At 42.6% G+C, this 13,904-nt stretch overlaps 1 protein-coding gene across 1 annotated transcript in view; it reads left to right on the forward strand.

Moving 5' to 3' along the window:
- Nucleotides 1-10,329, forward strand: part of WHAMM (WASP homolog associated with actin, golgi membranes and microtubules) — a 13,697-nt gene extending 3,368 nt beyond the window's left edge. The window contains exons 2-10 of the mRNA XM_039722735.1: nucleotides 8-181; nucleotides 1,443-1,593; nucleotides 2,090-2,259; nucleotides 2,908-3,073; nucleotides 4,019-4,206; nucleotides 5,598-5,684; nucleotides 5,769-5,864; nucleotides 6,244-6,769; nucleotides 9,008-10,329. Coding sequence (XP_039578669.1) covers nucleotides 8-181; nucleotides 1,443-1,593; nucleotides 2,090-2,259; nucleotides 2,908-3,073; nucleotides 4,019-4,206; nucleotides 5,598-5,684; nucleotides 5,769-5,864; nucleotides 6,244-6,769; nucleotides 9,008-9,294 — 1,845 coding nt within the window. The 3' untranslated portion in view covers nucleotides 9,295-10,329. The remainder of the gene's footprint in view (nucleotides 1-7; nucleotides 182-1,442; nucleotides 1,594-2,089; nucleotides 2,260-2,907; nucleotides 3,074-4,018; nucleotides 4,207-5,597; nucleotides 5,685-5,768; nucleotides 5,865-6,243; nucleotides 6,770-9,007) is intronic.
- Nucleotides 10,330-13,904: the final 3,575 nt, after the last annotated feature.

Consider the following 13,904-nt stretch of genomic DNA (forward strand, 5'->3'; position numbering starts at 1 on the left):
CCACCAGGTTCTGCAGCAGCATAAAAGTGCTGACACAATGGTGGCTTTGATGAAGGTTTATGAAGAAGAAGATGAAGCTTATCAGGATTTGGTCACCATGGCAACACAATTCTACCAGTATTTGCTGCAGCCCTTCAGAGATATGCGAGAGCTGGCGACACTGTACAAACTGGAAATCCTGGTAAGTCTGCCTTTACAGAGTGAAAGGCCAAGCTACACAGTGGGGCACCAGCTGCTCTTGGAGCAGTTCAGGCTCAATTTGTGTAACATTCCCTTCTTCTGGCTGTACCTGCTTTTTTTCCCTCTGACTGACAAATTCAGAGTTAGGGCAGAGCCACTCAGAGGATCTCAGAGTCCATGGTCATGGCTTGACTGGAGCTGCAGCTGACTTCCCACCAGTGTCCCACTTAAAAGGAGAATATCCCCAGGCTCCACCTCCCTGGGGTTTACTCTCTGGGAGGCTGAATTTACTGTGGTATAAGTAGCCTTTGTTGTGCCACCTTCCCATGGGATTAGTTTTTTACATTCACAGTGTCATCCCCAGGAATGCTGATGCACCAGATTAACTCAGTTATGGAGGAGACCTTCCCACTCAAAGGAGTTTTCTGTTACTGCTACAACCTGCTAGAACTGCAGATGAAAACATATCAGTTGTCACTGTGTTCACTTTGTTTTATGTGCATCTTAAACTGGAAGCACATTCTGAAAGTTAAGATGCTCCTGGAAACAACAGCCATTTACTATGTTGATTTTCCCTAAACAGTGTGTTAAAATTAGAGTGAGCTGTTTAGGTTAACAAAGAGAGCAGAACAGTTTTAAGTTTAGATTAAGGTGCTTGGAACCTGTGACAATAAAATGTTCAATATACTATTCTGAAAATCAAAGTGGAACTTGGAAAGAATGAAACAAAAATTGTATTAAAAAAAACCCGTAAGGGATATTTAGGCTCATTTGAAATATAATTCTTCTAAAAATATATTTGAATACTAGGCTTGTACCCATGTCTCCTTTGTGGACTCAAAAACATTCTCTTATGTTTCTTTTCTGTATCCCTGTTGTGTGTGGAAGAGCTGCCAAACTGGAGAACCTGCTGGTGCAATGTGCTGTCAACACGTGGGGAAAAATAGAAGAGAACATTGCACATTGAAGTGCATGTGAATATTTAGTAACAATAAAAAACACTTGTGTTGGATATAATTTTAAAGATGATAGTTTAAAAATATTTTAAGAAGTAAATTAATCCAAATGTGAGGTCAGGACTGGGGAACAAAGGTTCTGAATTAGCCTGGAGAATGAGGAATAGGAATGAGCAGTGATTCACTTTGTGACAGGTGAGGGGAAGGTCATGTTTGCCACTGTTCTGAAATGTCTCCAAGTGTAGCATAGTGTGGCTGCACCTCTGTGGGAGCCAGGTGGTAACAGAGAATTTTGTGTCCTTGTAGAAATCTTTGCAGTATGATAATTTGGGACCTAGAAGAGTAGCAGCTTTGCAGAAGGATGCTGATGAATGGACTAAGCGAGCTGAGAGTGCTGTGTGCTCCATTCAGGATATCACAGTGAACTACTTCAAGGAAACTGTGAAGGCTCTGGCAGGTAATCACAATGCCTTACACAAAAGGCTGTGTAAATACCTAACTTCAGTGACTGAGAGCTCTTCTTATCTCTGTGCAGAACTCAAGGGTCGGGTGAGTGTCCAACTTAAAAAATAAATACTTTATTCACTTAAGATTTATATATTTTAACCAATTTGGTTTACAACTTGGATTTGACTTTCCTGAGACTTAGAGCTGCAAACCTCTGCGCAAAAACTTTTGTTTTAATTTTTGCTTTTAATGCTTGATGTGCCAGCCTCAAGGATTTCAGCATGTGAACAGAATATGTTGCTGTGCAGCTGTTAGGGTGTATTTCCGTGGTGCAATGAAGTACTTCACTTACATGTATAAGGTCACAAATTCAACCTTGTAATCTTGTAATTTCTAAAGCTTCAGAAATAGTTTAATAAGATTAGCATTTTTAATACTTCAGAAACTCACAAGGGCTATCAGTACACTGCATTTCTCATGCTTTACTGCCATGTTTTAATCTACAGCAATGCACAAACAGATGGAGCAAGATGAGGAGAGATTTGGTAAAACCACCTGGGCATCAGCTTTGCCACGACTAGAAAACCTGAAATACATGTTAGCAAAAGAAACCCTTCAGCATCTGAGGGCAAGAGAGTTGTGCCTGAAACAGAAGAGAACTGGCATTCAGAAACTTGTAAGACCTTACAAAGCCTCCTTTTCTGTCACTGTTCTTTGAAGGGCTGATCAAAACCTACCAAAATGGTCATGAGAGTAGGCTTTTCAAGTCTTTGTGAAACAATTTAGGTTTTCAGCATGGTTTTATATTGTGGAAAATGCATGTTTGCAGTTTTTTAATTGCTCCTGCATGTTTGAGGGCACTCAGCAAAGCTTAACATACATGCTTTTACAGTTCAAGTATCATTTGAGCATTTGTGATAATAATTTTGAAATTGTTTCCCTTTAGGGAGATAAAGACCAGATATTTTTTTCAGAGGACACTGAAAAATTAAGATACTTATTTAATACTAATATTTGATGCCATCTAACTGCTGCTAGTAGTACCTGATATTTATTTTCCAAGAGTAGTGTACTGTACCATGTATAATTGTTTTCAGGAACAGTACAGATTATAATGAAGTCTTTCCTGGTAAACTTAAGGTAAATTTATACCTTAGGTTAATAAGGTTCTCTGAGTTTCTGCTCGAAGCCATTTCTAATGCTCTGTTGTTTTCCATACCAAAGCAGCTGCCAGTTAGACCAGGCTCCTTACAGGCATTTGTGCATCCAGACATGTTTCATGTGTGCATATTTTGTTACTAATGCTTTTTATTTTCTGTTACAGATGGAGAATCTTGGTGAACAAGAAGAGAATTTAAGTATAGTGGAGGAGCTGGAAATACAGTATTATGAAACACAGCTGGAATTATATAATGTACAGCTTGAAGTATTGAAACATGAAGAGATGCTGCTTATTGTACAGCTGGACACTATAAAGAGACAGATTAAAGGTGAGAATAAAATATTATTTAAGCACGTATTCAGAACACAGAAGTGACATAGGCTGCTCTGTTTTCAGTTTAAAAAAAAGGATACCATTGCTTGGGTCTTGCTAGTAGAAAGCATTGCTGGAGAACATTAATGCTGTGGTACCATCTGATACTTTGTCTTTAATTAGACACTTTAATTTATTAGACACTAATTCGATAACACATGTTGAAAAAAAAAGTCACACCGGTTGCTCATCTTGCTAGCAGCTGTGATATGTGCATGCCCTGGTTTAGCATGGAGTAATTTATATTGACAGTGCTTAACTGCCCTAATAGCTGCAAGATCTACACACAGAAGCTGGGTATGGTGAACCTGCTGAAGTAGGTCCTGTAACTCATCATCATTTATTCTAATCTAACATGTGGAAATTACAAAATGCATCCTCTAGTGACAAAAAGAGGTGGTTGTAGCTAGAATGGTACCTGAATATTACTGTCTTCCAGTTTAAGTGTCTGTTTGTGACATAGTTACCCAAGTTAGGCACCAGTCGTGTTCTTATTTGTGCTTATGAATTCTCTGTTACCACGTACACTGTGAGGTAAACATTGCTGCCACTTGTTACTTAAATGGTAAATGGTAAAATAAGACACCCACTGTTGGTCAGAAGAGTCTTCCATTTTCCAGGAAAACTCCAGTTGATGAAGGTAGGAGTTAAAATACAGCGAGACATTTGAAAGAGGAAGCTAAATAACAAGTGCTAACAGCATAAATTTGATCCTGCAGAGCACCCTGTGAGTAACGTGACGTGTTCGCATATGGCTGTGAAGGACCCAGCTCTGGAGCTTTACACTTACTCATGACTAACTCACTGCCTTCAATGGCTTTTCAAATGTCATTAGCTCTTTAAATGTTTAAATAACTGTGGCAATTTTTGGTTTCTTAAAAAATGCCAAATGCCTTTTTAGAGAAACAGGATGAAGTTGTTTACTATGATACATGTGAAAATCCTGAGGAGCTCAAGGTCATTGAACAGACCATGGGACAACATTACGCTAACTTGTCAGCAATGACGATGCTGAGGCAGAAGACTAAGCAGTTGGAGACAAAGCGTGGGACTGTCTGTGCGAGGAGAGCCTACCTCAGGAACAAAAAAGTAAATGCAGTCCTGGAGATGTGCATTTTCTTCAGCTGATGTCTTGACTCACGAGGGATGGACAGGAAACAATTAGGGAAGTTTGGGTGGAGCATCCGAGATGATTCATGACTCAGTGCCAAGGCCTGCAAGCAGAAAGAGGGGCAATGTGATTTTAACAGCTCCGTGGTGTGGTACAAGTGTGTCTGGCTTGGAAAGAGATACCTGGGTGACCCAGGTGTTTTCCCATCAGCCAGACCTTACCAGAGCCCTGTGGGGATGGCTGGAGCTTTGCCCTAGCAGCCTTTTCCAGAGCAGCTGCAGTACAGGAGCAAACTGACCTGTGGAGGAAGCTGCAGTGATAGGACAACCTGCACACTGATACTTTACCTTTGAGCAGGAGGAAGGGGAAACTTTAACAGCTGCAGTTCTCTCTCCAGCCTCTCAGTTCTGTGGAATGGGCAGTTTTTCCTTTTTTTCCTATTCAGAGCAGAGCACTAGGAAGAAAAAAGTTGACTCATGAACTTTCTCAGTAAGAGGAGTTTAGCTTACACCTGCAGTTCTGCTGGGGCAGAGAGCAGAGTTTGGGTTCAAGTCTGTCTGATCTTTTATCACTCAGTAGCCTGGACAAACTGGGAATTACCTTGGAAATGTTTTGTGAGCCATCATTGTCTCTTGCTTGCAACTGCTTCCTTGGCAGACACCTCTTTTGCTTCTGTTTTCCTTTACCTAATTGCTGTTTATTGGTTGTATAACACTGAAGCCAAATGCCACATGATTTGCAAATGCTTGCCCAGCCATGTGGATAATCCCCCTCTGTACAGAGACAAAAAGCAACTCCCAGAGAAAATACTGAAACCTGTGTGTCTCTGTGGAACTTGTTACTAACAGAGAGTACCCTTGCTAGGCATTCATTGTGCTTCCCATACCTTTGCTTCCCTGCCTTTTCTACTTGGGAGCTATAGCAAATGAGGGAGAGGGGGAAAAGTAGCTTTGTATTTTTGTAGTGCTTTGCTAGCTTCTTTCTTGCCTTCTTCCTCATGTCTTTGCATGAGCTTGTTTCTTCTTTTCTTTTTGTCTCCCTTTCTTCTCTTTTTTTTTTGTTTTTTTTTCTTCTAACTAAACTGTAAGACGGGAACTGGGTCACATCTGGATACATTTATGCTGCAGCATGAATAAAAATATGGCTGATTAGGAGAACACCGGCTTTAGCCATGAAGGAGTCCCACAGACTTCACCATCAGGGTCTCACATCTGACACTAGTTGAGCTTAGCCATCTTTCTTGGCACTGCCAAGCACCCAGCTGTGGTTGCTGTTTAGTGGCTGGTGCCCAGGAGTTAATGGCAGAGCTGTTGCAGAGGAAGTGTGAACTGACTGACTGAGAGTTGCATGAATTCTGCTCTTCTCCCAGGATCAGTGTGAAGCCAGCCACCGGCAGAGACTGCAACAGGCAGAGGAGAGCAGAAAGCGCTTCCAGCAGCATCACAGCATTCAGATAGTGAGTACCCAGCAGCAGCCCTGGGGAGGCTGGCAGCTGCTGCTTTTCACACACTAAGGCTCACTTGCTTGTGTTTTAATGCAGAAGAGAGACAAACAAAAAGAGGAGGAGAAAAAGAAAAAAGCTTGGATAAGCCAGGAACGTCAGAAAACGCTGGAGAGGCTGAAAGTATTCAGGGAGGCAAGTACTGTGAACTGCTGTAGTCCCAAGTGGTGGCAAAACATGTCAGAAAGTAGCCATGGCTCACACGTGAGCATGGTCCCAATCAGAGACAACCACTGGGATAGGCTAAAATAGGATTATGAGTAATGAGTAAGGGGATTAAATCTCCTAAAGAGACAGTTTCCAGGTGTGGACTCTGTTGCAAAGAATACAAGTGAGGAGAAGATGGCTTTGAAATAAATGCTTTATTATTAATTTAAATGTATTCAGGGTTGAATTTTCTGCTTGAATGGGTGAGTGGGACAGTTCTGTGCTCTGTGGCTTTTTATCTCATTGGGGTTATGTTTTGACCAGTCCAATGGAGATGTGACCTCCTGCCTTGTGATTCCTTTTCCAGAAGTGTCCAGCTCATGTTGTTCTGAAGACATCTCGTCCCCAGCCTCGCAGTCCCAAGTTGCCACGAGGCATCCCTCAGCAGGCAGTGGTGCTGTCCCCTCCACCTGCATCGAGCACAGGGGCAGCCCCAGCAGTTGTGTCCCCTGCACCCTCATCAAGGGCAGCTCTTGAGCAGCCACAGAGCATTCTGCTTGTAGAAGACAAGGAGCCAAAAGCTTCATGTCAGAATACCCCAACAGACATCCCTGTCCAGATTTTTGTTACTGATGGTGACAGAGAGGAACAAAAGCACAGCGAAGAATTGATAGTCTCTCCATGCTCACCACCCCCTCCTCCATCTCCACCCCCTCCTCCACCACCTCCTCCCTTGCCCCCTCCACCCCCACCTCCCCCCCTACCTCTCCAGTTAAAAACACCATCAGCCACCGAGGATAAACCACTTCCCCTCAGCTCTGACAGCCCCTCACAAAGCCCTGCACTGCACAATCAGGATGACTCATCCAGGAGGTCTATAAATAATTGCATAGGTAAGTAGGCTCACATCAACCAGTGCTTTTTAATGCATTTCCTGTACTTTTGTGGTCTCCCTCCCTCCTCTGCTTCTGGACAGGAATAGTGTGTAGTTTTGATCAGGAGAATGAGGCTCCTGGAAAGCTTAGTCTAAGAAACTACATACAATAACACTGACCATAGCTCAGGATGTTAAATGAGTAACAGTGATTTGTGTTTCCTGTTCGAGATACGTCACAGGGTCCTGATGTTCCAATCAGAAGACCAGTGTGGGTAAATTTTTAGCTATACTAAGGCTACATTTTAGTGTTTATGATGTATGTATTACAGAGCTGGTAATTGGGCTGCTTATGTTTCTACGGTGTGCACAGCTTTTGTCCACTTAAAATTTGCTTGGTTTCTAAATAAAAGTTTCCTAAGGGAGGGAATTCATGCAGAATTCAACCAGGATTTGAAAGGCAGGTGAATAGCTTTGGCATACATTCCTGGGGAAGAAATTCTGCTCTGTTACACCTTGGCTTTGTTAGCAAGACCATGCAGGTGTAATTGAAGGCTGAACTTGGGAACTGCAGGAGTAGTTTGAATGAGAATAGAGCTCAGCAGCCTCCCAGCGCTGCACTGGTTGCATCCTGCTAACAGGTTTATTTTTGTCTCTGAGGCGAGCAGATATTTTGACTGTCAGAGAGATTGATCTAAGCTGGAAGGCAGCAATTTTTTTGTTGTTTTTCACAGTGGAGCTTATGCTAGAATGAAGAATGTCTTTAAATGTGGTACATTCCTTTTCCTTTTCAACTCTTCACAATACATCCAAGCAGCCTTTGTATCCTATCAGTTCAGAGGCAAACCACAGGCAGAAATACCGGGGGAAGTTCAGCATTTTCAGTTCTTCCAAGCTGTGGGGAAGTACAAGCAGCTGAAGGGCTGAGACACAGTTTAGTTACCATGGCAAACTACTGTGCATCCACTGCAGACTTCAGTGTGGGATATCCATGGGATAACTACCACAGATACTCTTTAAGAAGCCTTGATTAGCAACAGGAGTTGTACACCAGAGTAGTCTGATTACTATTGGAACAGCCTTTCTGGTAGCTAGTATTTGCTGCCCTTCACAGCCTAACATTGATGCATTTTTATTATTTTTGGGTAAGAAAACATATTTTTTGTTTATTGGAGAGATCTGATTAGTTGTTTACCCCTATTTCCTGAAGAAAGCCATCATGTAAGTAGCTGTAATTGCTAAATTACCACAGGAACTTACTGAAACAGCTTCATAAACATGTTGATTTTAGTTATGGGTTACTCATGTCTTTGTATGTGAAAAGCCAGGAGAGGCTACTTGCAGGCTTTGTAAGGCAATCTGGTGGATCTTTGCTTGATCCTTTTTAGTCTGAAGGTAGCACAGGTTTTAGCAGACTGTTACATTTCAAGTAGTTGATGTTAATCACATAACCTTGTGTGCACTGCGCATGGCAAAAATATTTCTAGCCGTGAGGCACAGATGGTCTGGACCTATTGCTGTCCAGGGAAACAGCCTCCCTGCCTGGCAGTCTGGAGCAAGCAGCAAAGAGTCCAGCAGGAGTAAAACACAAATCAGTGTGTGTCAGGAGGTCTAGTGGAAACTCTCAGTATGGTCTCTTCATGGTCTGAGGTTCAGAAACATACACCTGAGATCTAAATCATGTTGTAAAACAGGAATTTGTTTTCCAAGTCCATGCAGAAGAGAGCTGCCTGCATAGTGCCTGATCTGGCTCCCAGTGACTTCAGTGGCGCACTTTAAAGCCTTCTACTCAAATCCTTTCATTTTTCTCTTGGCTGAGCAAAAATGCAATTGACGGTCTCAGCAGGCTTCTGGGCAAGCTAGGAGGGATGGTGGATTGTTTATAACACAGAATGCAAGAGATTTTTTTGGTTCAGTGAAATTTTTTTGAAAGCCCATAAAGTTGTAATGAAAAAGAGCGTTGTCCTTTGTGTATAATTTCTTCCTTAGAGCACAGCCTTATATAATGATGAAGAGGCATTGGATTCTCAATTCAAGATATAAAAGCTGTAATTGCTTTTTAAAAGCAGTTCCAGAGCCTGCTGTTGCAGAGCTTGAAGGAGTCTGTGCCAGAACAACCATTCTTGTGCCAGAACAGACCATCCTGTCACTAGCACAGGTTAAAGGAAGAGCCCTGAACACTTGGGTAGGGCTTCATACCTCTTAAGTGTGGTTGTCTCATTCTTTCCTCTGGTAACAGTGGCTTGATGTGTTGCAGGTTCCATGGATGAAGTGTTGGCTTCTCTGAAGCGCAGTGAAGTTCACCTTCGCAAAGCGGAGCAGCCCAATCTGTACGCCTCCGTGAAGGACAACATCCTCTCTGCCATAAGGCAAGGGGTTAAACTAAGGAAAGTGAATCGAGATACTGAGAGAGATGGCAGTAGAGGATCCCCTAATGAGCTAGAGAGGAGCATTAAGGCAGCCATGCAGAGAATTAAGAAAGTGTCTGCTGATTCTGAAGAAGAGGAGGACAACGATCAGAATAATGGAGAATGGGACAGCTAACCAGTGTGACAGACCTGCTGACTGGAACACAGGGCGTGCCTCATTTTGCACATTGTAGAAGACTGTCCCCGTCAAAATGAAAGAACTGTGTGATTGTGTGTGATGTTCTCTTAGTCCAAAATGTCTTGTAAAGTAAAAGAATCCTGCTGATTTTCTGTAGGAGCTACAGATTCATATTTTTGCATGATAAATCATACTCCAAATTATGCTTGCACTAATAGGTGTTCCTGGCTCAACCATGTAGTGTTTTTACCACATCTGAAGCTAAAATGCTGGATTTAAATATACATTATTTAGATTGTTACTACACAGTAGGTAATGTTATCACAACAAAGTTTAAGGAGTGAAAAAATAACTGAAAATCTCTTTTGTCAGATAAAAGTAGAAGCAAACCTGTGGTGACAGAGGCAGAACAGAAAATTTAGCATAATCTGGAATCTTTCACTCCTCCCTCCATTGTCCAGAAAATTCTTCAGCATTTTGCTTGTCTAATACACCTCACTCTTAAATAACTGCGTGGGTACTCCATTTATCATCATGTTAGAAAGTGTGCACTTATGGATGGCTTGATTGGGAAAATCAGTTTCAAGTTTGAAATAAACACTACTGCAGTAATTACTGAAAAGTTTACTTTTTTAGCTAAAAGAGTAAGTATAGAGGACTTTTAGATGTTAAATGTTTTTCATACATCTGCATTTACAACGACGTGTTGACATGAAGGAAAGAGCCAAAATATTGTATACAATATTTTTCAGGAATTAGTCCTGTAATGCAGGGCTGCATTTTTCCACTGAGAACTTCAGTACATGTTTATAGCTACTCTCATGAATTTAAATTACCTGATGGCCTTACAAATGGCAGGTATTTACATTGTGCCTGGAAGCTGACTGTTTCAAAATTCAGCTGCATTCAATTTAGAGACTCTTGCTATTTTGGGTAGATAGTGGCACAAATGATTAAAGGTTTTTGTTTTTTTGGTTTTTTTTTTGAAGTTTATACTGACCCTTAATAAAAATATATCTTGACAGAAAAGTAGATTCAGTGTGCTGTCATTTTAGGCCACTGCTGTGAACTGAGCATTATTTATACCATGGTACCCTGGGTTGTGATAGCAAGTGGCAGCCATACAGCAACTGCACTCTCACTATAGTATATGTAAATGCCTTTATTTTCCCAAATATTTATGAATTGTAATTTGGTAACAAAATTGAAAATACAGTGCTTTAATTCCCTGTTCCACTGTAGAGCAGCAGATCTGTTTAATCAGCACAGTAAATATGTATGCAGCAGTTTTCATGCGAGAAGCAGCAGCAGCAGCTGGGCGTTCATTTTTTACTGTTTAAGCACCTACTGCTGTTTGGATTTGAGAGAAAACCACCGTTTTTGGTCCACTGCTATGAAACCAGAGACAAAGGGAACATCAGCACAGGTCAGGTGTTACACAGCTCTCCCAAGGAGATCGCAAGGAGGGGAGCTGGGCACAATGGCATTGTGCCCACAGCACCCTGCTGCCCCCCAAGCTGGGCTGGGGGGAGGAGGGCAGAATCCACCCCAAATACTGAGCACTTCCCATAGACAAAATCATCCTATGAAAGCACAGATTTTTTCCCCACGGATACCCTGGGCAGAGGGAGTGCTCAGCCCATGGGGTGGTGCTGGGGCTGAGAGCTGAGAGCTCTGCTGGGCCATGCCCTTTAGTGGTGCAGTTATTTAAAGCTGCATGGAGGGTGCACAGGCTCGGCTGCCTCCCCCTGGCTGGTACCTCCTGCCAAATGGCAGCACAGAGCCCTTTACTGATTTACTGTTGTTGCATTCCTGGGAAGTTGCACACAACATAAAGTATAAAGAGAATTGAGTTGCAATTTCTCCAGTAAATCTTACAGCTTTTGTGTGTTTAACAGCAGCACTTTTACTCAGAAGAGGCCATCTGAGGATCAGCACCACTGGACAGGGATTTCTCCTGCTTAAGTTTCTTTTGTAACCATGTCTGAAGCTCATCTGGGTCTGATCTCATGTGTTCAACAGAGCCCTACGTCCCAGGCTGAAAAATATCCTTGAAAATCCACTCAGAAACTGCTGAACCCACATGTTTTCTGAAGCCTGTTTTATTTGCTGGACAGCCAGCAGGTCAGCTCTGTGGAAAATGGGCTGCTGCAATTTTCTGGTTGGTGTAGAAGATTTCACCTCTATCAAGTAATCCTCACTGCCTGGTTCACTACCAAGATTTAATGGATCCTCCTCAGCAGAGTAGCTGCTGCATCACCAATTCTCCTGGATGTCAGAAGCACAGCCAAGGTAAACACCAAAAGCACTGGCATTAGCCTGAAGAGAAGAAGGTGTGAGAGCAGTTTTCAAATACATAAGAAGCAGCTGCAAAGAGGAGGGAAGTAATTTGTTCTGCCTGTTCACAGGGAGATAAGGGGCTTAAATTACAGCTGGAATGATTCAGGGTAATGGTAGGAAAACCTTTCTAACAAACAATGAGAGCAGAGAGGTGCAGGGACAGGTTGCCTGGAAAGGTGGTTTCTTGCCCTGGAAATCTTTCCAAGCAGGTCAGATGAACACCCCAGGTGCTGCTGGTGTTGGTGACTGCTGTGGCAGGGAGAGGTTTGCAGCCCGTGCCCAGCTGAGCGTGGTGAGCTCAGTGTCCTGCTGCCTTGAGGCTCAGTTTGCTCTGCAGGGGAAGCCACAGCCTGTTTTCTGAGAAATGCCCAAAGGTAACAACACTCAAAAAAATCATTCTAAGCCCTCAGATTTTTCTTCTGTCTGTCTGTGACCATAACCACAGTGGGCTGTAGAGGGGAGGGTGGGTAAGAAATAACCCCAGTGCCACAGATTGGTGGGGCGCTCAAGAGAACCACCTGGAAGTGCCAAAAGGAGAGGCCTTAATCTGGATTTGAACTCAGGCTTCAGCAGATGCCTTCTCACCTCTGTGTTTGGTGCATCTGCTGGTGCCATGCACTGTCAGTAAAGTGCAAGGGCTGATGGGCAGAAGAGGAGAAAATGGACTGATGGGTTGATCTGTGATAACCAAGACCAATTCAGTATTAACCTGCAAAAATGCTGGGACACCTTTTTAACATTAAATACCTTTCTCAAACTATCTCGCTCTGGGCTAGTAAGTGAATCCCTTGGTGGGAACAGTCTGCCCTAATTGTCCATCTGCAGAAATTGGTTTTTTTAAACTGAAAAAATGCAGTTATGTGGCCTTAAAGAGTTAATAATGCACAAATTTGTTGGAAATCCCGGTCATGAGGTAAAGAGATCAATTTCTATAAATCAGTATCACTGTGGCTTGTGATCTAACTATGATGAGGGCAGTCCAGACAGCAGCTGCCAGTATTTTTACAGAGGTTTAAAACTAATGTATTCAAAAAGCTACTTAGTCTGACTAAAAGAACTTCTCTTTGAAACACCAGTGCTTTGATCACAGCAAGAGAAGTGTTGTGGCAGCAGTGCTGGGCACTGTGGCCGTAGCAGGTGGTGTCAGTGCAGCCTTGGGTTTGTCATCATTTCTGTCCACATGCTGCTTTTTGGGCTTTATGAAGCTTTTCCATAGCAAAACCCTTAGTTGCACAGGGCTGGCCCATAAGCTGAAGACTGCCTTTTTTTTTCTTTTTCTTTTTTTTTTTTCCCTGCAAAATGGCACTGAATCAAGCAAATCAAATCTGAGTGTGAACACTTTGAAGTGACCCAGACTTACAGAGGCTTGAGCAAGTGTGTCACATTGTAGACCTGTGCACTGTGGGGACTATGGAACAGGTCTGAATAGAAGGGCTTGAAGTGGTGAAGATTTTCAGGGCAGCACCATGATCCATCCTTCAATCACTTCTTTCTTTTATCCCTTAAAATAAAAAGATGCACATGTACACCAGGGGAAAGAAGGACAAAGGGGATGAGTATTGATTACAACTAACAAAAAACTGCAAAATGCTTCTCTTTTCAGTCTTCTTCTGCAAAGTGATTGGAAGATAAGAGTGTGCACCCTTTGGAGAAAATGGGACTTAAGGCTATACATGCCCTCACTCAAAAATCATGGATTTAATTCCAAAAGCTGTATTTGCATCCGAGAGCACATCTGCACACTACCTGCAATAATAACGTGATATTGGTAGGAGAGAGGGACACATCGTTTCAACTAAACCCATGGTGGTGATAAAAGGTGAATGGTATTGAAAGCATTTTTTAATAAATGCCACAGCAAACCTTGGCAGCAAAAACTGCTCAGAACAATATGTGAATGTATCCCTGGAGGAAACACTCAAAGCTGCTCCAGAACATGGCATTTTTTTCAGGCAAAAAGGTATGTGATTTTCATTCTCAGCATGTCACACTAAGCTGAGAGCAAGAAGTAACACAATTAAATCTGCTCAGGTAACAGTGACATTAACAGCTCAGCTGCTTGTGAAAATGCTTTGTAAAACAAGCCATCTTTAGCAAACCTTTGCCCTTGCAGTGAGAGTGCGCCACAAACTGCTTAGAAAACATATTTAGCAAAACTATGTTTGTTCATTTTCCACTCGATCCCCCTCCTGCCCCAAATCCCCATTGCAGTGCCAGGGTGGAGGGGACAGCATCGTCCCAGGGCAGCTGCCTGCAGGTGATCATGT

This window comes from Passer montanus, unplaced genomic scaffold (genome assembly GCF_014805655.1).
Source record: "Passer montanus isolate IOZ18808 unplaced genomic scaffold, ASM1480565v1 scaffold5, whole genome shotgun sequence".
In the NCBI taxonomy this organism is placed as follows: Eukaryota; Metazoa; Chordata; class Aves; order Passeriformes; family Passeridae; genus Passer; species Passer montanus.